This window comes from Hoplias malabaricus, chromosome 6 (assembly GCF_029633855.1).
Source record: "Hoplias malabaricus isolate fHopMal1 chromosome 6, fHopMal1.hap1, whole genome shotgun sequence".
Classification (NCBI taxonomy): Eukaryota; Metazoa; Chordata; class Actinopteri; order Characiformes; family Erythrinidae; genus Hoplias; species Hoplias malabaricus.
The window spans coordinates 41,067,413-41,091,636 of record NC_089805.1 but is presented as its reverse complement, the minus strand read 5'-3'; the positions used below and the strand labels follow the sequence as shown (position 1 = coordinate 41,091,636).

At 40.5% G+C, this 24,224-nt stretch overlaps 2 protein-coding genes across 2 annotated transcripts; both read right to left on the bottom strand.

Annotated features, from left to right (window-relative positions):
* Positions 1-298: 298 nt before the first annotated feature.
* gtf2h4 (general transcription factor IIH, polypeptide 4) lies at positions 299-19,076 on the bottom strand. Its single transcript, XM_066675203.1, has 14 exons — positions 18,948-19,076; positions 16,775-16,920; positions 15,869-15,973; positions 14,276-14,407; positions 12,660-12,845; positions 11,929-12,037; positions 10,480-10,548; positions 10,179-10,262; positions 9,490-9,661; positions 7,726-7,856; positions 6,302-6,349; positions 6,089-6,167; positions 3,047-3,108; positions 299-991 (listed from the first exon to the last, which is right to left on the bottom strand). Exons 1-14 carry the CDS (start codon positions 19,041-19,043, stop codon positions 881-883), a joined length of 1,530 nt encoding a protein of 509 aa, XP_066531300.1. The 5' UTR covers positions 19,044-19,076; the 3' UTR covers positions 299-880.
* A 253-nt stretch (positions 19,077-19,329) lies between these two features.
* polr1h (RNA polymerase I subunit H) lies at positions 19,330-24,184 on the bottom strand. The gene is made up of 5 exons (XM_066675920.1): positions 24,006-24,184; positions 20,986-21,109; positions 20,802-20,905; positions 20,609-20,718; positions 19,330-20,315 (listed from the first exon to the last, which is right to left on the bottom strand). The coding sequence occupies exons 1-5, from the start codon at positions 24,105-24,107 to the stop codon at positions 20,291-20,293; spliced, it is 465 nt and encodes a 154-aa protein (XP_066532017.1). The 5' UTR covers positions 24,108-24,184; the 3' UTR covers positions 19,330-20,290.
* Between the last annotated feature and the right edge of the window lie 40 nt (positions 24,185-24,224).

Genomic DNA, 24,224 nt, shown 5'->3' with positions numbered 1-24,224 from the left:
TTTATGGATCCCATATGAAAATGTGTAAATGGCTTTTTTGAAACTTTTTATAAAATATTCCTTATTGCACTGTTAAATATTCACTTGCTGTTATGAGTCAAATTTCCCCATTTTAGTGCCCTTCGTAACCATTGCACAGGTCTATTAAAATGTTAGATTCATTCACGTATAAATTCTCCAACTGATCTCATAAAAAGGCATTAGATATGTGTTCTTTGGGAACTGGAGACTCTCATTAAAACAAGAAACAATAAGACAGAGAAAGATCAAAATCACAAACTGACATGTTTCAATGGATCAATATTACTTTAATTTCACAAGCACATTTTTATAACAGAAATGCAATCCAAGCAAACACTCAAACTCATGTCAGAGAGACATGGTGATACTTTGGGACGTAAGATTTGTTGTCCAGTTAGACCTCATTTAACCTGGCAATGACCTCCAGTTGTAAGTTTGGATGCCCCTGGTCATATTACAACTGTTGATTTCTCCACATTTTATTGTGTATGTGCATAATGTATCTTTCACCAGCATCAACAAATAAATGTCTGCTAACCCGTGTCCCTTCAGTGGTCTCCTCTCCAGTTGGTTTATAAACTGCAATAGCAATCTAAGTGATATAAATGTTTACATCAGCTTGTATATTTAGACAAACCTGGTGGATATTTTATGACAACAAATGCAGCCAAAACAAACAAACAAACAAACAAAAAAACCCTGATGTTGTACCCTCTACCACAGTCACAAAATCCAACCATAAGGGCTCATTGGAAATGCTCTTAAGCCCCACAGAAATTCCAGGTATAAGCAGATATGTTTTGCTGTCAGACCACTCAGAACAGAGGCTAATGCCAGGTACAAATTGAATTTTTGTGATTTATGTGTGACTCTTCTGTCTCTTCCAAAACCTCTTCACCTCACTGTGTCCTTGGGGAGTGACCACCATAACCCTGTGAGGCACATTCTGCCACACCAGCACTCCTAAACCCTGCAGAGAAACAAAGGAGCAGCTGTCAATATGCATAAATGCAGGTTACATTCAACACATACATTTTCCTAAAGAGGAATCAACCCTTCAAAATGTCAGCATAATTAAATGGTTAATATATACGGTACAATTATTCAGAGTGGTTTCCTCTGTGATATACTCACAGACTTGTTCAAACAAATGCCTGAAGTTAATGTAGTTTAAATGCCTCTAAATGCTCTCAGGGAAATGTGCTGATTGACGTCATACATGTAGTTTTATGAGAGCACTTAGAAGTTTCTCCAACAATTTTTTACATACACACACACGTGCACACAAAAAATAATATAAAAAAATAATAATATATATAGGGTGGCACGGTGGCGCAGCAGGTAGTGTCACAATCACACAGCTCCAGGGACCTGGAGGTTGTGGGTAAAGGTCCCGCTCCGGGTGACTGTCTGTGAGAGGTTTGGTGTGTTCTCCCTATGTCTGCGTGGGTTTCCTCCGGGTGAATGTCTGTGAGGAGTGTGGTGGGTTCTCCCTGTGTCTGCGTGGGTTTCCTCCGGGTGACTGTCTGTGAGGAGTGTGGTGTGTTCTCCCTGTGTCTGATTTGGTGATGATTTTGGTGGTGGATCATACTAAGCGCAGCAGTGACACTGACATGGTTGTGGTGTGTTAGTATGTGCTGTGCTGGTTCGGGTGGATCAGACACAGCAGTGCCGGTTGTGTTTTTAATCAGTGTCCACCCACTATCCATTCTGTAAAACACACCTACTTATACTTTGCAGTTGTAAAGACTATGTTGCTGCACAGTTTGTGTTGGTTGTTCTTTAGTCATCAGTGGACACAAGACACTGTTGGGTGGATATTTTTGGTTGGCATTTTCAGTCCAGCAGTGGAGCTCATAAAATGGACAACGAGTGTAGATACACCGACTGTTATACTGCCTTCTATGACCGCCGAGTTCTGTGACCCCAGAGGGCGCTAATTCATGTCCAGCATAGGAGTCACAATTTGACAGTTGTGAATATGAATTTGTGACCCCACTGAATATTAATTACATAAATGTACTTAAATATGAATGTTTATAAGGTTTATATGGAGATTCAGTGGGGGTCACAAATTCTGACAGCAGCTGCCAAGGCTATGACGTAGTGCCCTCAAGGGTCAGAAAACTTAACACAGAATTTGGTGCAACAGGCATTTTCCCATGAAGTATCACTTGGGTTATTTTTTTCCGGAGATGTCAGTATTTTTCCTTTGTTCAACATTTTTATTCATCCCTGGCACCCACACCATGTCTGATGAAATTTCTCGCTATGAATGTGCTGCTCTGCGTCTCTGTGTGTCAAGGAGACGAGTTCATGTTCCTTTACTTCTTTGGTTCTGCATTAACAATGGCCGTCTGACTTCTGAACAATCGCAGTCGTTGCGGTCGGCGTCAATGTGACGGGTAGTTACATTTCTGGAGAGGTGCGTGTCAGGCTACACCGTAGGCTACGGCGTAGTGTTAGCGTTGGCGCGTTGCCTACGGCATAGGGTTGATGCAGAAGTATAAACGGGGATTAATCCAGTGATCATTCAGTCTGTGTGTGTGTGTACAGACAGACAGACAAGAGGGAGAGTGACACAGAGAAACCCTAACCCTAAGGGCTGCCAAAGGTCCCTTTATGTGTAATAACCTGATGTGTACATAAAGTTAAATGAATTACAGGCTGGAGAAGCCATGATATGTTGTTGATTTCCATTGTTTGTGTGTACTCGATGGGAGGATGGGGTCATGGCTGAACATGAAATGTTTGCACCTTTAAATAAAATGGCTATAATTGCAAACCATGGTTCCAATCACCACCACGGTAAAGAAATGTGCTTCTTTGCAATTAACTATTTCACATCAGAACCTCATGTAAATATCAAAAACTCTGTGGAATCAGCAAAAGCGAGTCAAAAAAGGCTGCAAGGGACGATTTTGAAAGTCTACAGAAGGTCATGGAAGAAAGCAGAGAAGAAAGCATCTGCAGAGCGTGATGAATCCCCTGGAAGGAAGAGCGAAGGATAAATTTAGTTACCAACCTGAGCTCTGTCCCGCAGAACCTCAAAATCAGCTTGTGACAGGAACTGGTTGTACAATACTCCTGAAACAAAGAGTGAAGGAAAGAGTGAGTGAACTCAGGAGGGAGAAGAGAATGGAGTAGCTTTCAACAGTCTCTGGATTACCATTAAAGGCACATCAGTGAAAATGCTTATTATCGCTCACATACGCCTGAGTGCCATTGACATTCATAGGTCAGAGGATGTCATTCAGGAGTAAAAAGAGCAAGTCTAGCAGAGACTTCAATCTACCTAGGAGCTTTTATGAGTCAGGCTTTGATTCCAGGCTCACTGAAGAGTCATTCCGAGAACATATTCAGTTAGTCTTTGACCAAATTGTTTCCGTGTGCAGTGTGGCATTTACCACTTTACACTGCAGCAGATAAATCAATCGTAATACCATTATTCTAAACCTCCATGTCCAGAGGTCAAATGCTTATGAAATATGTGATGGTTCTATCAGATGTTGTGCATTATAATATTCTTTATATTATGTCCTAGAGGGAGAACTATCAGGGAGAGCTGAATCCCCCCACACAGACCCTGAACCCAAGACCCCAGCACCCAGGAGCGGTGGCAGTGACACTACCTGCAGCGCCACTGTGCTGCCTTATCATATAATCTATTAATCTATAATCTATTCAATAAATATGTTCCTTTTATGGAGCATATCAAAGCTAAAAATCAAACAAATTACTGCTTTTTGTGACAAATAATGATGGTAATATTATACAAAAAATGCAAGTCTAGAATATGGGTGTATCATAGTTTTTAAAGAAGAGATAAAGGATTATTGACAGATGATACTCAAATATATTTGACATCGATATTCAAGAAAAAAAAGTGTTTTTCTGGCATCTGCTACTCATTTAATGGCGCTTTTCCGTTGCTTGGTACCTACACGGCTTGGCTGGGCACTGTTCTACACATTTCAGTGCGTACACACTTTTCCACAGCTCCAAATGTGGCTGGTAATGTCACATAATGTCATCTCTAAAGGGAACCTTGGGCTTTGAGAAACAAAACAACGGCAGTGGTAAAGTTAATAACTTTTTTCTTATTGTGTAATCACGTGTCATGTTTGTTTTTTTTTTTGTTTTTTCGGGCATCTGGTTCGGATGCCTCCTGGTGAGGTGTTCCTGGTGAGGTGTTCCGGGCATGTCCAACGGGGCGGAGGCCCCGGGGCAGACCAAGAACACGCTGGAGAGACTATATGTCTCGACTGGCCTGGGAACGCCTCGGTATACCTCCGGAGGAGCTAGAGTCAGTGGCTGGGGAGAGGGAGGTCTGGGTTTCTTTGCTCCGACTGCTTCCCCCGCGACCCGGACCCGGATAAGCGGTGGATAATGGATGGATGGATGGATGGATGTTTTTTTTTAATACGACAGAACACAGCTTCACACGTCAGTTCTTACAGATCAGTAGTCTTTTTGTTCCTCGTTGCACAGTCCAGCACTTGCTGTTGTTTCTTTTTTTTTTTTATTCAGCTACCAATCTAAGTAACATCTGAGTCTGACATAACAACGTAATTTCTGCTGTAGCTTGGAGATTTTAGAAATGGCTAGTTTGTGCTGGATGTCTGCATTTTGTCTGCATTAGCCAATCAGCGCTTTGCAAGGTTTACACACTACTAGGGTGACCAGACGTCCTCTTTTACCCGGACATGTCCTCTTTTTTAGACTTAAAAAAAGTCCGGGATTTTGTTTTGCTAGAGCTTACATAGAACTTCGAGAAATTTCGTTCACAAACTAGTCCCGCCCTCCCCTTCTCTGATTGGTTCGCTTGAGTGAGAAGGGGGCGTGGTGAAGTAGCCTAAAATCTTCTGATTGGACGGTCTGACTGTAGAGCTACCGTTATTGGTCGATAACCTTCTCTGTAAACATTTAATTGGTCAGTCTGCACGTCAGTAGTCGTCCCCTTCCCCCCTGGGACGTGTCCTCTTTTTTACCATCTCAGATCTGGTCACTCTACACATCACATTTTATTTCCTACTCGGCTCATTTAAAACTAAATGTGAGCAGAGACTAATCAAAATTTGCCTAATGGGAAAGCAGTGCCGAGTTGAGTAGGTAACATGTGGTGGAAAATCACCATAAGACAGAGTAAAGAACAAAGCTAAATATTGAAGCCTGAACTTAGTCCATGTTTATATATTTCACACACTGTCAAATACAACAGCAAGTCTATTAGAGATTATTTAACAATTTGGCATGGTTTCCAGGCAAGTGTATTATCATTTAGGCATGCAGCCAAAGCAGCACAGTGCTCATTGGTGGTGTACAAGCTTTCATTTTTATGGCAGCTCCAGTGCAAATCTAAAGAAGAAGATATTGGACGCCAAATATGTCTTGGCTTATTGAACAAACACAGGGGATCTTTTGTACCAATCTACCCCTTGAAAAACAAATCTGGAGTACGCTATAGTTCATATACACACATGATCTGTTGACAGCTGTATCATTCTCACGGACCTGAATGAATGTTTCCTCGATTCTCAAGTCTCCATGGTAACTAACTGAAGGCACACGGTGGATTTTAAATGCTAGGGACCCAGATTTTTTGTGTCCTGTGCTCAGCTTTATGTCTTCGTGGCTGGGCTTGGTGTTAAAGAGGATGGTTTGGCTGTTACAACTGTGAGTTTAGGTAGAATGTAAGTAAATGTGCTTATCATCAAAGCACATTAACTGTGTTATTACTCCTAAGCTTACAGTGGGATGCATTATATATTTTGCATAAAAAAAATGCTCTTTTCTTAAATCTTTGCCACTGCATGACATTTTGTTTTAAAAAAGAGCCCCTTTATCTTACACTATAAGAACTTTTATCCCAACTTTCCTTCCAGTAATTGTCAGCAGAGCATAACGCGTATTATTTATTTGTAGCATTTATTATGAGCACCCCACAGCTGGACGGTTCTGCCGTATATTATTATGGCAAGCACAGTTTGTCAGCTAGTCTGCTTAGCATGTGTAAAGTAAGACTTCACACATGATTTGGCAACGCTTTTGATAGAAGCCATCGTACCTTCTGTAAACTGCAGCCGATCTCTTTCAAGCTCCCACAGTCTGATCTGGTCTGTGATAGTTGGGGGAAGCACTGGAGTCTGACAAATAGAGTAAATCAAAGAGAGAGAAATATTTTGTTTTATTTCACTAAAGGTGGAAAAAATAGAGCTTTCTTTCTTCAAGCAGATGAGATAAATCTTGTGAGAATTAAAGGAAAATACTTTGAAGCTACCTGTTTGAGCATAACTGGGTGTGCTCTTGTCCTCAGGAAGTGGATGATCTACAGAGCACAGGGAACAAAAGCAGCCCCAATAATATATTAATTAAATTATATCAAATTATCACTAATTATCTTTAAAGGGAACACTAAACTGTCTCAGTCTGACAACTTCTAAATAGCTATAAAGAACTTATATATGAAGTAGTTACTACGTCCAAAAAAACTCCATTAACGTAAAAGCTGGGAAGCTGGATGCCGCATCGTCTGGGTTAATAGGGGACCATTCAGCGAGTTGTAAGCGCACAGTTCAAAACCCAGCACATGACATGAGTGACTTGCACATCTTTGACGGCAACTTTAATGCAGAATGATATTGTCAGGTATTGGACCAAAATGTTCCAATCCGGACAATGTCAGTACGAGAAGGCCAATCTTCATTTTGCATGGACTGCAACAGCAGGGTTCATTAGTAAAAGTGTCCGGGTACTAAACTAGTCTCAAATTGTCACCCACGTAAAACAACTAGTGCATTATGAAACAAGATGGACTATAATAGAGAACCCATGTTGTTGAGCAGATAAAATTCTATATCAAGCAAAAATGGCAAAATATTTCACTTTCAAAACTACAGCGACTGGTCTCCTTAGTTCCCAAATGTTTACAGAGTGTTGTTAAATGAAGTGATGCAACACAGTGGTAAACATGACCCTGAACCATTTTTTTTAATTCGTGAAATATAAATTTTCAAATATTTTTTCAAAAACAAACTTTCTCAGTTTTAACTTTAAATAATGTCGATGTATTATTCTTAAAGGCTAAGCACCACTTAATGGACCTCCATGAATATTTCACATTATTGTAGTTACTGACATATATAAGTATGAATTAAAATGAAAATAGCAGCTTAATTTACTTTAAAACTGACAATTTTATTAAATTGACAGAAAAACCCGAGCTCGCTACGGAAATTCTTGAACGCGACCGTGACGTCACTGGTGGACAACAGCTGAACAACGCCGCGGTAAAACACCGTTATGACTGACTGTTATGACAGTATCTAGCTCGCTAAATAACCAACATTATTCATGACAATAGCCTAGCAATAAGCTAAACTCAAATGTAGAGGTACCATTATTATTGTAAATGTGATCAAAGTCGAACTCGAACTCATCCGACACTATAAACCTCCGTAATGCAGCTACGTAGCCGAGTATAATCTGAGCCACCGAGTTTAGCGAGTCAAGCTAACGTTAACTAACACCAACTAAAACAGGCGAAATTTATTTGTTTGACACTTTCATATAGCTGGTGCTAAGCCTTTAAATAAAAATATGGTTTAAAACATTTACACCCTATACCATTTGTTTTTATTTACATTTTGCACAGCTTACCAACTTTCTGGAACTAGAAAACACTTTAAATGCAGTGTCTCTTACCTGTTGTGCAGTAATGCCGTTAGCAATAGCCTGCTGCACAGACTCTCTGGTGACTTGGGCTACAACAACGTTAGGAAAGCGATAGAGCATCTCACTGAAGAGAGCAACCAGAGCTATCTGCAGCTCAGAGTCTAAAAAAGAGACACAAAATGATCTGCGTTTTATGTTCGGTGCAACTATAATAAGCACTTACTGTTCTTCAGTTCAGCACTGACATTTAAAAGGCTCAGGAAAAAAAAGCCAGGGCAGACAGAAATAAAGGCAAAATTTTATATTGCAATTAAACTATTTATTACTATTAGCTAATATAACATACATCTAAAAAAAACTTTAGCGTAGAATGGCTAGCAAATAAATGAATAAAAATTAAAACACATTTGCTTCCTGTTCCAGTTAGGTGTAGCCTACTTCCACCTAAAGCTGGGTCTCCTGCAGTTACACCATGCTAACAAGATTGAGGCTAACATTTACATTTAGGGCATTTATTAAATCCTCTTATCCAGAGCGACTTACAAAAGAACATTTCTCTTCACCCATTTTCAAACACCAGTACGGATACCTAGTTACACAATGCCCACCTACTCCGCTTTGTCGGAATGTCAGATAAAATAAGAGATGAGCACAATCTAATGTCTTTAAAAGCTGCAAGATAAGTGCTGGTTTAAGTATTAACATGTCCATCCTCATATGCACACGCGCACACACACGCAGACACACGCACAAAACCCTGTCTTTTCAGACGGCTGATAATGCAACATCACTGGACCTCAACACCCTTGAAGGACAAAACCCCTGTGCAACAATGTCAGCTAACAGACACCTGCATTGGCTTCCCTTCCTGCCAACTGCCAGCCTTTAAGACAGTTTCACAACTACAGCATTATTTTCAATTACAATTATTTATTTATTTGTTTGTTTGTTTATTATGTATTCATATTATCTTAATATATATCTTATATTATATTATCTGAAATGTGTTTGACCATTCTGGATGCCCGCAGCACTAACAACACATGCAGGGATTGAATTGGATGCTTTCATTTGCATAAAAATTCTAACTTCATTGATATGCTGGGCATTTTTATCCCAAAAATGATTGCAAAACTTGAAAAATGGAGGAGAAAAAATACAGATCTCTGAATCTGTCACTGACCTTCAGGTGAAGGTTCTCAAGCTGGAGGTCTACTAGCTGGGAGTGGCTGGTAACTTTCTTCGTAACCAATTCCACCCCATTTTCTAGGACTCCCTCATTTACTCACTCATGCCACTGACCCAGGAGGGTGAAGGCAAGCCTGTGCTTCCTCTGAGAAACACATGAAACCAGCCACAGCCTCCATTTGAATTTTTACTAATGCAATGCTTTTGAACAGGTCAATAAGTGCGCCAACTGCAGCTGAGAGAAACACGCCTGCCTTGCGCTGCACACACTGAAATGAGAAGTGTGGCTATCCCAGCCCCCCCCAGAGAAAAGCCAGATGTGTTCTCTCAGGCTCCTGGACTCATATGACTGAGGCATCAACAGTGATAAGGCCAATGCAGAGTCACTCAGGAAACATTTCATTCATTAGTTTATAGTCTGTAATTGATTATTCAGTTCAAGATTACAGTGGGTCCATTAAAATCACTGGGCATTAGGCAGGAGGAACACAGACTGAACAGAGTGCCAGTCCATTACAGGGGCACCATACACTCCACACCTTTCGATACTTTTGCATGACCAGTCCGCCTATCAATGTGTGTTTTTGACTGTAGTTTTACACTTACTTGTGTAAGCATATACCCGATAGTTGGTTTCAACCACAATGAAGCCAGAGTCTCCTGACCCTGGTGTGGAGCTCAGACCTGAGGAGGATGAGGAGGAGGATGCAGGGTTAGCAGTGACACCTGCAGCTAGAGTTATAGCCAACCGTGTAGGGTAATACCTCCTCGACTTTCTCTGCAAAAATAGGAGAATGTGCATGACATAACATGGACACACTGAGACATCACTCAAATAAAGCACCGATACAGCACCCCCTAATGCTTGGGAAACGTGAGCGTGCGAAGGTGTAAGGCAGCGTGTAAGGCGGTGTTTCTCATCCCTGGTCCTGGAGGCACACTGCCCTGCACACTTATTGATTTCCCTTCCCCCCACAACACGCCTGATTCAACCAAAGAACAAGAACTTTCAGAGTGGCAGTGGGTGTGTAAAAGCAGGGTAACCTCTAAAAGGTGCAGGACAGGGTGCCTCCAGGACCAGATTTGAGAAACACTGGTGTAAGGAACAGACAGAATGCATGAGGGAGGGAGGAAGGGAGGAAGGGACACATGGAATGAGTTGAGTGTGAGTGATGGACAGCTAGAGAGAATAGCTGGGTGAGTGGGTTAAGAAATGAATGAGGAGGTGGGTGAGTGAGGGTGTGCAAAGCATTGTGTGCGAGTATGTTTTTTTCTCTCTCTCCAACCTGACCAACCTTTCTCTGGAAAACCAGGCCAAATTCTCGCAGGTGCTGCAGAAATGTCTGCAAAGACTCACTCATGCCCTCCACCGAATAGTCCTGTAGAAGGGAAAAGCAAAGAGAAATCAACTACAGACTTGCTTTCTTCATGGAACACAATGGTGCATGTTTTTTTTTCTTACTCTAATTAGGACACGGTATGTAATGGTAGCTGAGAAATTGCTGATTAGTTTGATTTACATTCCCTTTCACCTTGTAACTTAAAAAGTACCTAATAAAAAGAAGATCCCTGAAATGAAAAATGTTTTCTACTAACCCTGCCGAGAGTGGAGAAACTCAACTGGAACAAGAAGGAAAGAATCTCCACAAGGTCCATCCCTCTAGACTGAAAGAATAAAGGCACAGTGGTAAGATACAGGCTGTTACTTGCAAAAGGGTCTAAATTAAAGCAAACGTATGTATTTTTATTTCAATCGGAGTTTAACAAATGGTGTAAACATTCAGATGACATTTCAGAATTGATTTCCCAGTTCATGTGTCCACAAATGGAGAACAAAGCTGCAATAACAGCCCCTTTATCAATTCTTCATTCATTCATTCATTATCTGTAACCTTTATCCAGTTCAGGGTCGCGGTGGGTCCGGAGTCTACCTGGAATCATTGAGCGCAACGCGGGAATACACCCTGGAGGGGGTGCCAGTCCTTCACAGGGGAACACACAAATTCACATATTCACTCACACCTACGAACACTTTTGAGTCACCAATCCACCTACCAACGTGTGTTTTTGGACTGTGGGAGGAAACTGGAGCACCCGGAGGAAACCCACGCAGACACAGAGAGAACACACTACACTCCTCACAGACAGTCACCCAGAGGAAACCCACGCAGACACAGAGAGAACACACCACACTCCTCACAGACAGTCACCCGGAGGAAACCCACACTGACACAGGGAGAACACACCAAACTCTTCACAGACAGTCACCCGGAGGAAACCCACACTGACACAGGGAGAACACACTACACTCTTCACAGACAGTCACCCGGAGGAAACCCACACTGACACAGGGAGAACACACCACACTCCTCACAGACAGTCACCCGGAGGAAACCCACAGACACAGGGAGAACACACCACACTCTTCACAGACAGTCACCCGGAGGAAACCCACACTGACACAGGGAGAACACACCACACTCCTCACAGACAGTCACCCGGAGGAAACCCACAGACACAGGGAGAACACACCACACTCTTCACAGACAGTCACCTGGAGGAAACCCACGCAGACACAGGGAGAACACACCACACTCCTCACAGACAGTCACGCGGAGCGTGACCTGAAGCCACAACCTCCAGGCCCCTGGAGCTGTGTGATTTTCCGAGCGCTCCTAATTCCTCAGAATTCAACAGTACACAGGGGTCCTCTGTGTTCTTACACTGGGAATCAACTGTATAAAGAAACGGCACCACCATTCCATTATATAAAGGTAGATGATCAAGAGAATGCATTCAGTACTCCAGGCTTTTGTTTTGAACAGTTACATCAAAACAACATACAATCAATCAACTTTCCTTCTGGTTAAGGGTATATTATGAGGCTTTAAAACCACTACTGCTCTTTTGAAGGAATGTTTTCACTCTCTGTATCTATCTAGCTATCTTTTGTGGACAGTTTTTGCCACTTTAAGAAACCACAAAATCTGCAAAAGACTGGTTTTAACAGTATTCAGAAGAAGAGACACACTCTGCCAGACAAACCTGCACAGTGTTGAGGTACTGCAAAGTGATGTACCACAGCTGAGAGGCAGTGTCCAGCAGGAGGAACTGAAATCCAGCTGAAGTGATACACGGAGCTTCACCAGCCTCACTAAGACAAACAGAAGGAGCATTTAGACACATCATTGCTGTTTTACTGCCATTATCTCAGCTGGAACCACAGATACATGTGCATAATAATCATGTGCACACTGTTTAATGTCACAGAGATCTAACCCAGTGTACACCATATCATCGCTGTCCAAATAAAACATGCATCTCCCAAAATAGTAACTTTATAGGAGAAGGAAAAACCTTCTCAACTTTCAATGGAAGTGAATGTAAAAAGACTTCATTCCAGGCTATTTTGGAGCATTTCTATTGGTCTGTTCATCATGAAATTTTCACAGGATGTGACAGACCGCTGCTGTGTTAAAAAAATGTAGTTAACTCAAAATCGACAAAATGGAGATACATGTTTTTAATTGGACGGCGACGATATGTAATTATTCCCCTTCAATCAGGCACAGGTTTGATTTGATTGATCCGATTTGGGTTTGCAGTTTCTGACATGACACTAGTGGATGAATAAAAATGGCTGAAAAAATTAAAAAACACCACTTTAAATTAAACAAACGATTAACAAATATGTTGCATGGTTAATTCTGTTGTTTTTATAACAACTTGTGTCTGTTTTTTGTTGCAAAGCACTCCGCAGTGTGACGGTGTTGTACCTCTTCATGAGTCCAGCCTGAATGAGGAGTTGAGCGAGGTCCTGACTGACCGCTGAGCTGGGGGAGCCCACCATGAAATGCAGAATCACCTCCCATCGCTCCATCGCGTAACGATCCAGACTCTCCACGTCCCTCGCATGACGATCAGGACCCAGACTACTGCCCTCATCTGCCCACGCATTACCACTGCCAGACGGAGGGTGGAGGACAGAGAAAGAGGAGAATAACAATGTGTTCCCTATTCCCCCATTAAAGTAAGTCAGCATATACATATTCATGTGTTTTAGTTTTGTACCTGAGCTATTCTGCTAGGTAGCATTAGCAATGTGCAAACTGTGCGAACTGGTCGTGTGGTGTTCTCCTCCAAGTGTGTTGAGCACAAACAATGCTTTTAAACAACAATGTTGCATTAGCATCAGTTTAAAAAGATGCAGAGGACCTTCACATGATGGAAACACGAGTTCGGTAGTACTATGTGACAGGAGGAAGCCTAAATGCGAGGATGTAGATATAAATTAGGTTTTTAACAAACTAGAATTTGCCAATTATGTAATTTCTACTGTAGACAAGAGATGTTTATATAAAATAAGTTATATCTAATAATTTGTCCAATACAAAATATTATCTTTACAGGGGAAGGAAAAACCTTCTTAACTTTTAATGGAAGTCAATGTAAAATATTTAATTCCAAGTGATTTTGGAGTATTTCCATTGGTCCATTCATCACGATGTTTTCACGCAGTGTGACGGATAGCTGTTCAAAGGATGTAGTAAACTAAAACTCCACATAAAAGGAAATACATGTTTCTAATTGGACAGCAATGATATGGATGAGGCTGTGCCATATTTTATGATTCACAATAATATCAATATATATATAATTTTTAAAACGATTTTAAAAATCCACAATGTGATAATGGCAATATTCTGACTTGTTTACAAAATGACTTAATGCAGTTACGCCTGAGTACGCTCATTACGAGAGTCGTTAAGGCAGGTCAGCAAGTACGGCGGAAAATGGCTCTGTGGTGGAGGAATTTGTTTCAATAAGGGAGCAACTTAGCATTGGGTTTTAATATATATGAAAGATACCTGTAACAAAAAAGGGGAAACACAAATAATCTGAAACAGAAACAACCAGTTGATAACGAGGAAAGGCAATGCTCAGAGAAGAGCTCAATAGCCACTGTGATTTTGTATTTGTTTACATTTACTGTTTATAAACATGCACTATATTTTCTTTTAAGGTTTGTTATAGATTTACAGTATATTTGACATTCTATATTTTATACAACATCTGAATCTTGTTCAGTTATTTTTGTTTACAAAATAGCCAAATATTAAACATTGTGTTTGGTTTTTATCTACTGAGTACTACAATAAGAATGTAACCTTTATTTTGTCACAACACATTTTGTTCTTCAAATTAATAAAATATTTTTCAGTGTTTTCAGTGTTACCCTGAAATATCATATTATTTTAGAACCATTTCACCCACCCCTAGGAACATGCCAAGAAAGAAAAAGTATACTGCCTTTTACCCGACATATCAGCCAAACTTATCTCTAAGTTAGTGAATGCTTTATGACCCTAGGGTTGATAAGACCAGCTCTCACCCTCCGAGCAGCGCTATCCTGAGGTTGTCTTTAAACACGGGGTTCAGAACGATGCCCTGGAGGCCGCCCTGTAGCTGCTGGTTGTGCCACAGTCTGAGTCCAGTCAGCACACTAACACACTGGTCATGATCCCTAGGGAACATCCAGAGGAGGAATGTGTTATTGATTACGTACATTATCATGGTCAAGTTTGGGATTATAACTTGGTATGGTTCCAGATAAAAATGATTTCAGCGAATCAGTCTGGTGCCATTTCATAGGATTTTAACTAATTAGAAAAGAGCAGCACAAATTAGTAAATGCTAAATATATCAAGAATGAAGCATCGGACTGTGGTCTATAAGAACAGAAAACCCAGAGGACCGTCATGAACCAAGATATTAAATATTTAACATAGTCCTTGAATGTCTCATATTAAAAAAGTGAAATAGGAATCTTTCTCCATTTAGCAGAACAAATACAATGATTTGGTATATGTTTTAACATAAAAACAAAACAATAAACTAATTACACAAACAAGGAATACCACCAAAAACTATTCAGCCCCCATTAAAAATTAGGTTTTTAGCAAAATTTAAGGTGTTTGAAATAAACCAATCAAATAAGCATATTTTAACAGATCAATGCAAAGAATTTTACAAGGGGTTTCTCTAAATTTAACACAAATTGCCACTTCTAATGACTACTGTGCCTCAGAAGACAATAAACAGAAATCATAACAGCAGATATCTGCCAATAAAGTGTTGTCTCAATCACACCTGCTGCAACTAATCAAGGGCTTCATTAATTGCTTTAGATAAACCACATCAAATACCTCGACTGGCTCGGGGTTTGTTGAATGTGATGTTTGATTACATGTTAGAAATATGGCTAAATCAAGAGAGTTCTCCAAAAGATTAAGAGATCGCTGTAAAATTAATTATATCAAGTGTCTGTAAAAATCCAAGGAGAGAATGCTTTCTGTGAGGAAGCTGAAGTCTGGACGTCGTTGGATATTTCAACAAGACAATGATCCCAAGCATACTACAGTCCACCAAGGCTTGGTTTCAGAAGAAATCCTGGAACAGGTTGAGCCCCATAGAAAATCCTTGGTGGTATTTGAAGAAGGCGGTTGCAGCACGCAAACCCAGGAATATTAATGAACTGGAGGCCACTGCCCATTAGCAAAGGGCTAACGTTCATCAGAACCGCTGCCACAAGCCGGTGTCTGGTTAAGCTTTGCATTTGCAGCAGGTCATAACAGAAAAAAACGAGCTCTACTAAGTACTAAAAATGTTTGTCCTAAAGGTGTTGAATGATTCTGTGACAGCTGCAGTCATTAAAAGTGGAACTGTGTGTTGAATTTAAAGAAAACAATTATTATATTAGTTGTGTCAAGCTACTTATGTTGTTCTGTTTGATTGGTTTATTGCAATGGTATGTATAAAACTGTACATGAGTTTGTATAAAAACTGTACAAAAAAAAGAATGCAATGGGAGTTAAGGGGATATCTAATGTTTAAAACAATGCCTGTAAATATATAAAATGAACCATGACATTTCACAGCACCCAGTGCCAAAAAAATCCTTCAAATACTATGTACAAGAACTCACTTCTGACTGTCCTTTTTGACCCACAGAGCCACGGCAGCCTGTGGTAAAGGGTGATCCAAGAACAGCATGCGCATAACATAGTTCTTTGCCAGTGATGGGAGCTCCCTGAAGTGCAATAAAAAAAAGAGTTTTATACACAAAGTCACCCACACAACATCAGTGAAAAGTGGCATCTATAGAGCTGAAACAGCTAGACTTTTCATATTAAAATTACTGTCGTGTCATAAGTTCATGTTTCATTCATGCAAACTGGTGAATAATGGAAAGAACATAACATAGCAGCTGTATGGATACTGATTGCTGTAGTGTAGTGGATAACACTGCTGCTCAATCTGACAGATTAGTGCTGTATTCAAAATAGCTCACTGCTCACTATTCCCTACATTATTCAATATATAGTTTTTACAGGTAACTGAATTCGGGAAAATATGGAAAATGGACACTATCTCATGCAGTGCAGGGTATCCACAATCCAATAGGGTCATTTGTACACTACATGGTGCTTTGTTAGTTATTATTTGAGCGCACTGAAAATTGTTTGCTGGACAACAAATTGTTATCGGACAACACTACAAAGGGATGAAACCCCAAAATAGTGCATTACATAGTAAATAGGGCACAACAGAGGTTTGACAAATAGGGTACAAGAGATATTTGATCCACCTGGGCAGGCACACCATGCTATTTAGAAAAGACTCCTTAGGCAAGAGTCCAAATCAAACTCGGTAAAGGTAAATATTAATATAAATTAAATAAAATATCCATAAAATTAGTCTTTAAACAGACGCTTCCTAGAAATACACTTAGTCTGACTGATTTTATTGACAGCTACAAACATTAAGAGGCATGTGAGATGACAAAATTAATGTAAAGACTAACAATTTCTACACAGTGCTAAATCTGAACCTGTAAACAGCGAGGCATGTTGCTGGATGGTTGTAGAGTCGGTCGAGAATGTCTGGGCTCCGTTCTTTCAGATATTCATGCAGATTCTTACATTGCAACTGCACTCTGAGCTTCATCTTTACAGTCAAGCAGTTTAATGAAAGGCTCTGCAAAAAGAATATACAGAACAAAGATATGTATTATGTATCCAACATAAAGAATGAGTTCACAGCTTGGCTTTGGGGGCAACTGCCTCACACAGTTTTTTACAATGCCAGTTTAGCTAACTAAAAACTGGAAAATGCAAAGATGATGACATGGAAACATCAAAACTGCAGAGAAGCAGGTAGAAGAGAAGCGTTTTCAGTGTATCTTCTGAAATCAAGTTACTGTGCTGCAGTAACGGCTTCTACTCTGATGGAAAGAACTTAAGATTAGATGGAACATGGATAGGATTTGATTGCATATGAGTTGAAGCACTGATGCTGGAGGATTACTCCTGAATCACAAAAGCCCTACTCGGACGGGATTAGTTTCACATGGGAAGCTGGGTAATGTCATTTTTCCACAACACTTCAGTAACGTCTGTGGTGGATTTGCACTGGATAAGATCTCTAGGTGAAAACAACAGAGATGGGATTGGCTACTCGATCCATGCATTGGCATCGCACAGCAAAGTTACTGGAGATTTTAGACTACTGTTCTGAGATCAGCCCTCCCACCAAAAATATACAGCACTCTACGACCTTATCTTCTAGTCCTTCATAACAGACAATGTGCAAAAATGTGGATTACTAATCCTTAACACAGTTATTATAACCAATATTGTAAACCGTTTAATGGTAACTTAATGAGTAGGACACACATTCATAACACGTATGGAAGCTACTAATGTGCACAAAACCTACGCTGCAGGTTTCTGAATTGAACATTCATTCATTATCTGTAACCCTTATCTAGCTCAGCATCGTGGTGGGTCCAGAGCCTACCTGGAATCACTGGGTGCAAGGCGGGAATACACCCTGGAGGGGGCGCCAGTCCTTCACAGGGCAACACAGACACACACACATTCACACCTACGGACACTTTTGAGTCTCCAATCCACCTACCAACATGTGTTTTTGGACTGTGGGAGGAAACCGGAGCACCCGGAGGAAACCCACGCCGACACAGGGAGAACACACCACACTCCTCACAGGCAGTCACCTGGAACGGGACTCGAACCCACAACCTCCAGGTCCCTGGAGCTGTGTGACTGCGACACCTACCTGCTGCGCCACCGTGTCGCCCATTGAATTGAACATAATGAAGAAAAATAAACAAATGTAAAAAACGAATGACATATTTTACAATATTTTTTTCATCATCATTATGTTGAATTCAACAATAAATGTTAACTGTGTATTAAAAGTGCAGATGTGTTTCAAAGCATCCTGTTCCTCATAGAAAATATGTTAGAAACAAGTCATGTCATTTGACAATATTTGGCCAAATCAAGTGTTGTGAAATAAGGAACACCATGGGTTCTGCTTTGAAACTGCAGTGTTATAAAAACAGTCTCAAATGGGTGGACTCACACAGACAGGATTTATTATGTCACAAATCTAAGGAACCAATCTCTTCAGATTTCAGAGCACGGCTTTCAAGTTACAGACAATTTGAGATGGGGCAGGTGGAGATAGAGGTGGGGACTTACTGTAGATCTATTGAACAATGCACTGAAATTAAAGTGTATGAAGGTGTAGAGTAATCTCTTAAACATTTGGGATTTCTTTTCTAATTTTCTAAATATTTTATAGCTCATTTATAAACATCGTTTAGTATGAACCCAGATTTTTATGGGTTTTAATCGATGACTGGAAGAGAATTGTAACTTATTCTTGAATCCTGCACTAGTTTCTTTAACTTAATGTAATATATGAGTTTAAAGAACATTTAACACACCACACCCTCCCCGAAACAAACCCATAATTACACAGAAACCATAAACAATGCCTTACATGAGGAGTTCTTTGATTTATTTCTGAATATTATACGCTTCATATTTTATATTCGGAACTGTAAACAGTGGAGAACACTGAACTCCAGCAGCCTTTTAACTCACTGAAATTAATATTCTGTAATTAGCTCTGAGGCATAATGCGCGCTCTGAAAGTGTGTACGAGTTTTGATTTATATTTTAACAGGGATTTACCTCATTAAAAGATATTACAGATGAATTCAAGTCCACAGAAGAGCACCTCCATACCGCTATTGAGCCGCTGTACTGAAGCCATGTTGGTGAGGTCATGTGACTCAACAGAACCGCGCTCTCTGATTGGCTGACAGCTTTTTCACTGAGTGACGTCAACGGCAGGGTCTTCACATACAGATTTTATTCCTATCATTTCTACAATTTTTTAAAAATGCTATTTATATTGAACTATAGCCAAAATTAAAATACTTAAATTCATGGTTTTAAAACAGATTTAAAATTTATTTTTTATAAATTTATTTATAAATTTACAAAGAGATTTTACACAGCTCAATCAAAATTAAGGGAAAACCAGAGGCTAATATTTATTTACCAACACCCCTTCACAGAAAATCAAGTGTCTGAACAGTTAACATGTCCATGCACTAGAAACCATAACATAAATTAAATAAGATGTTAACAACATGGCTGAGCATTTTTGCTTTGCAACTTTAATGATTCAAGGATTCAAACAGCTTTGGTTTTTTACATCATGAACCCAAAGGGGGCAATCTCATCAACTTTTGGGGCAGGGTTTTCATACTGCATGTAGACAAAGGAGAAGAGTTACATCTTTTAAGTATTTTAATTACTTTTTTCTGTGAAATACCTAATATTTCAATTTAAGGGTTTAATCTTTGCCCAGAAAGGGACTTAAAGTGACCACTGGCTAATAAACTCTACTGCAATAATTTTATTTTAATTTATAATTTTTCTACACAATGTAGGGAGGGCTTGAACTCCTTATATGGCTTTTAAACCTGACTGGAAAGATATAGAATATATTCTAAATGTTGACATTGTCAACAAACCTAAACAGTAGTTTTTTTTTAATTAATAATTAAATAACTTGGGTGGTATGGTGGCGCAGCAGGTAGTTTCGCAGTCACACAGCTCCAGGAACCTGGAGGTTGTGGGTTCGATTCCCGCTCCGGGTGACTGTCTGGCGCCCCCTCCAGGGTGTATTCCCGCCTTGCGCCCAATGATTCCAGGTAGGCTCTAGACCCACCGCCCCCGAACTGGATAAGCGCTTACAGATAATGAATGATTAAATGAATTAAATAACTTTTACAACAGATAAGTATGCATTTCACTATGCCATTATCCCAAGCTGTTAAATCATACAAACAAAAATATCAAGAACAAATGGGAGACATCGTGTATTTTTATTATTGAAACATACGCTTTCTATACAAAGTTTGTGCACACTGAAACGTGTCTCCAGTTCTATCTGTAGATTTTGCTGGCTTTTAAATTTGCAAACATTTCTTCAATATAACATACAGGAATGGATACAGCAACACTCATGAATCCTCCTTTTCTTGATACCTGCAACACAAACAAGCAAATAAGAAGTAGTATATTAAGTAGTACACCAATTACAATTCATTAAAAGATTCAACTTCTGTTTTTTAAGATTCTCCCACTGTGGACTAGGCCATTCATTTCTGCATCTTTTTTAAAATACCCCACCCAAACAATGTCAATATCTAGAGTAAACCCGTCTAAGGTGAGTAGAATCTGTTCTCAGCAAAGAGGGATAAACTACCTATTGATACCCTTCAGCTGTCCACAAACATTCAGCGAGTGAAACACACATCGTGAGCTGTTTTTAGTGTTACCTGCAGTGTATACATGTGAAAAACACAGTCTGTCCTTCATCTGCTGATCTCATTTGTCTTGTGTGGTAAACCATTCCCTCTTTATTGCAGCGTGAACATTTCCTGTCAATCTGGAGAAGAGGTTATGGACGATTAATATATCTCAGTTCAGCACACTGTTAATAGAATATAATACTAGTACAAGGTAACGTACCACAGGGCCTTTGAGTTCAGAGTCCTCTTCATTGTCTACAGTAGAGGAGCTCTGCACCAAGGGATTGAACACCACCGACGACTTGATCACCTGCCCTGCAAGCTCTGAAGAGACAAGGGAAGTCATAACACATCCTCATATGACACCATCTAATAAACATGTCTGGGATAAAATGGAATCTCACTTTGGACAGGGATTTTGAACGAGCACCGAGGACATGTAATAACATCCTGAAGCACAGGGACTGGGAGAATATTACCACATTCAGGACAGAAGTTTATATCTCCTTGGAAACAAGACATCGTTCTCTATCAAACAGAAAAAAATACAAAAATAACATTAGAAATGGCAAGCTTGTGTTGTTTTAGTGTAAAATTAGGTGAGATCAACCTGATTCTATAAACATAAGACGGCTTGGGACTGGAATGTTGCTGTTTCAATTCCCTCAACTGTAAGAAAAAGTGGAGGTGTGCGCTCCCAAGCCCTAGTGCATTTGTGTGTGGGGGTGTGTTCACTGCCAATGTTGGGTTGAAGGCGACATTCACGACTGTAATAAAACAACCAAACATTTTTATAAAATTCAGAAGTTGTTTCCTCACCAATTGCTGCTCTCTAGTGCATTTGCAGCAGTCTGATGTGTTTACTAAGCCCCAGTGTGTGTAAATGAGTGAAAACCTAAACCGGCTCTCTCTCTCTCCTCATGACTGAGGCATCTGGAGTATTTTTAGACAATGGAGAGGACTCCAGGCATTGAAAAGCATGAACCCAATTGAGGATATTGCTCTATTCTTGCTCCATAGGTGGGTAATAAAGACTTCTTTATATCGTTTCAGGTGGAAATGTTACCAAACTCGGCAGTGCAGTGGTGCAGCAGGTAGTGTCGCAGTCACACAGCTTCCGGGACCTGGAAGTTGTGGGTTTGATTCCCACTCCAGGTGACTCTCTGTGAGGAGTGTGGTGTATTCTCCCTGTGTCTGTGTGGGTTTCCTCCGGGTGACTTTCTGTGAGGAGTGTGGTGTGTTCTCCCTGTGTCCACATGGGTTTCCTCCGGGTGACTCTCTGTGAGGAGTGGGGTGTGTTCTCCCTGTGTCCACATGGGTTTCCTACGGGTGACTCTCTGTGAGGAGTGTGGTGTGTTCTCCCTGTGTCCACATGGGTTTCCTCCAGGTGACTCTCTGTGAGGAGTGTGGTGTGTTCTCCTTGTGTCTGCGTGGGTTTCCTCCCACAGTCCAAAAACACACGTTGGTAGGTGGATTGGCGACTCAAAAGTGTCCGTAGGTGTGAGTGTGTGAGTGAATGTGTGTGTGTGTCTGTATTGCCCTGTGAAGGACTGGCGCCCCCTCCAGGGTGTATTCCTGCCTTGCGCCCAATGATTCCAGGTAGGCTCTGGACCCACCGTGACCCTGAACTGGATAAGGGTTACAGACAATGAATGAATTAATGAATGAATGAATGTTTCCAAACTCAAAGGAAGGCTAACACCATTACAGAAAGTGCTACAAAACTAAACAACACAAGTTACATATGAGTTTCTGTGGTAATTCAAACAGCGAATAAAAACTTACAAACAAGTCACACTTCAGAAACATATACAACAAGTCGGTTTTTACATTCAAACACGCCGTTCCACATTAGAAGACACTTAGCTTCTGAATGTAAACAACCAGAGAGAAATGCAATTACCCACAATTGTATATGTTCCATTGTAAGTACAAAGGCACTGTTTTTCTGCTCTGCAATTCAATTCCATGAGAAACATGTTTACATCAAGCATATTTTTTGAGTCAGAACATATCTGTACCTTGAAAGCAGGCATATATATTTGGAATAAGTTATTTTGCTGATCTGAAACACACAGAGTCTCCTATTTCTCTGCCCACTTTGTCTCCCATGTCCCCGTCCTACCCCTCAGCACTTCCCAATACAGAGTTCTGTGAAAGTCGCTGACATTTGTGCCAATGAGGAACTGTCCACATTCTCACTCCACTAGCTGAAACTATCATTTTTATTTTATTTTATTTATTTATTTATTGTTACACATATATAGCGCCTTTCTAGATACTCAGAACACTCAATCCACACACAAACTGGTGAGAAGCAGCAGCTAAACGCGCACAGCATACTCGACCGTCCACCTGGAGGACTGCATCGAGCACTAGGATATTCAATTCACATTCACTCACACACCAGGACAGTTATTAGAGAAGCCAATTCACCTACCCTCCATGTTTTTGGACTGTGGGAGGAAACCCACGCAGACACAGGGAGAACATGGAAACTCCACCCAGATGGGACTTGAACCCAAGATCCCAGCGCTGAGAGGCGAACGTGCTCAACACTTAGCCACCGTAATGATGTTCGCCTTTGGATTCATTGTGGATTCTCTGGAGCTCTGCCACCTCATCAGTGGAATCCCATTTCTGACACCAGTGTTGTGTTGTATAGGGTGACCAGACATCCTCTTTTACCCGGACATGTCCTCTTTTTTAGACTTAAAAAATGTCCGGGCGGAATTTCACAAACATCCGGGATTTTGTTTTTCTAGAGCTTACATAGAACTTCGAGAAGCGTTTCGTTCACAAACTAGTCCCGCCCTCCCCTACTCCGATTGGTTCGCTTGAGTGCAAAGGGGGCGTGGTGAAGTAGCCTAAAATCTTCTGATTGGACGGTCTGACTGTAGAGCTACCGTTATTGGTCGATAACCTTCTCTGTAAACATTTAATTGGTCAGTCTGCACGTCAGTAGTCCCCCCCGCCCTATTCTGGTTGAAGCACTTGCAGAAGATGAATTTATGAATGATTTATCTTTTCAGAAGTCTGCTACATTCACCACACCTGAAAACAATTCTGTCTAGGTTTCAGGAACACCGCGTTTAACAACAATCCACTCTTGAGTGTCTGTTTACACCTTAAATATGTCGTTATGGAGAAATTTTGAGAAATCGGTGATACTCCCCTGTAAATTTCACATGTGCGTAGTGAAAAACATACACAAAACATGGGGATATTTTAAAGGATTTAAAACATGTATTGACAATATTCAGCAAACTTCTCAAAAGCGTTTAACCACGTGTTATGGCAGAATATGAAAGTTATCCAAGTTAAAGTTAGGATGAATCTGCTGAAACGTTACTAACTTGATGTAAACACGTGTTAGCAACCAGAACGTAACAAAACAGATTTATCCTGCTTTTATTCCACTTACTGACAGAAAAGACACTCCGTGTGATGATGCGGAAGCAGATCTGACAATCAAACACGTTAAAATATCTATACCCAGAAGAGATAACGACCGCAAAGCGTTCATTGGAGACAGAATTGTGTTAAGGCGAACAGGAGGGCAGCCGTTAGTCGAGACCTGGGCTCCATCCCAAATATCCCCCTACTCCCTCTGTAGGACACATTATGTAGGGATTGAAGTAAT

Coding starts and splice junctions, on each gene's coding strand:
- gtf2h4 (XM_066675203.1), bottom strand. CDS start 19,043: ATGACCTCACCAACATGGCTTCAGTACAGCGGCTCAATAGCGGTATGG. Junction 10,549..11,928: donor AGTACCTCAACACTGTGCAG/GTTTGTCTGGCA, acceptor TTATTCTTTCAG/TCTAGAGGGATGGACCTTGT. Junction 10,263..10,479: donor GTTTCTCCACTCTCGGCAGG/GTTAGTAGAAAA, acceptor TCCCTTCTACAG/GACTATTCGGTGGAGGGCAT.
- polr1h (XM_066675920.1), bottom strand. CDS start 24,107: ATGAACGCTTTGCGGTCGTTATCTCTTCTGGGTATAGATATTTTAACG. Junction 20,906..20,985: donor GTTCAAAATCCCTGTCCAAA/GTGAGATTCCAT, acceptor TTGTCTCTTCAG/AGCTTGCAGGGCAGGTGATC. Junction 20,316..20,608: donor TTCACATGTATACACTGCAG/GTAACACTAAAA, acceptor TTTGTGTTGCAG/GTATCAAGAAAAGGAGGATT.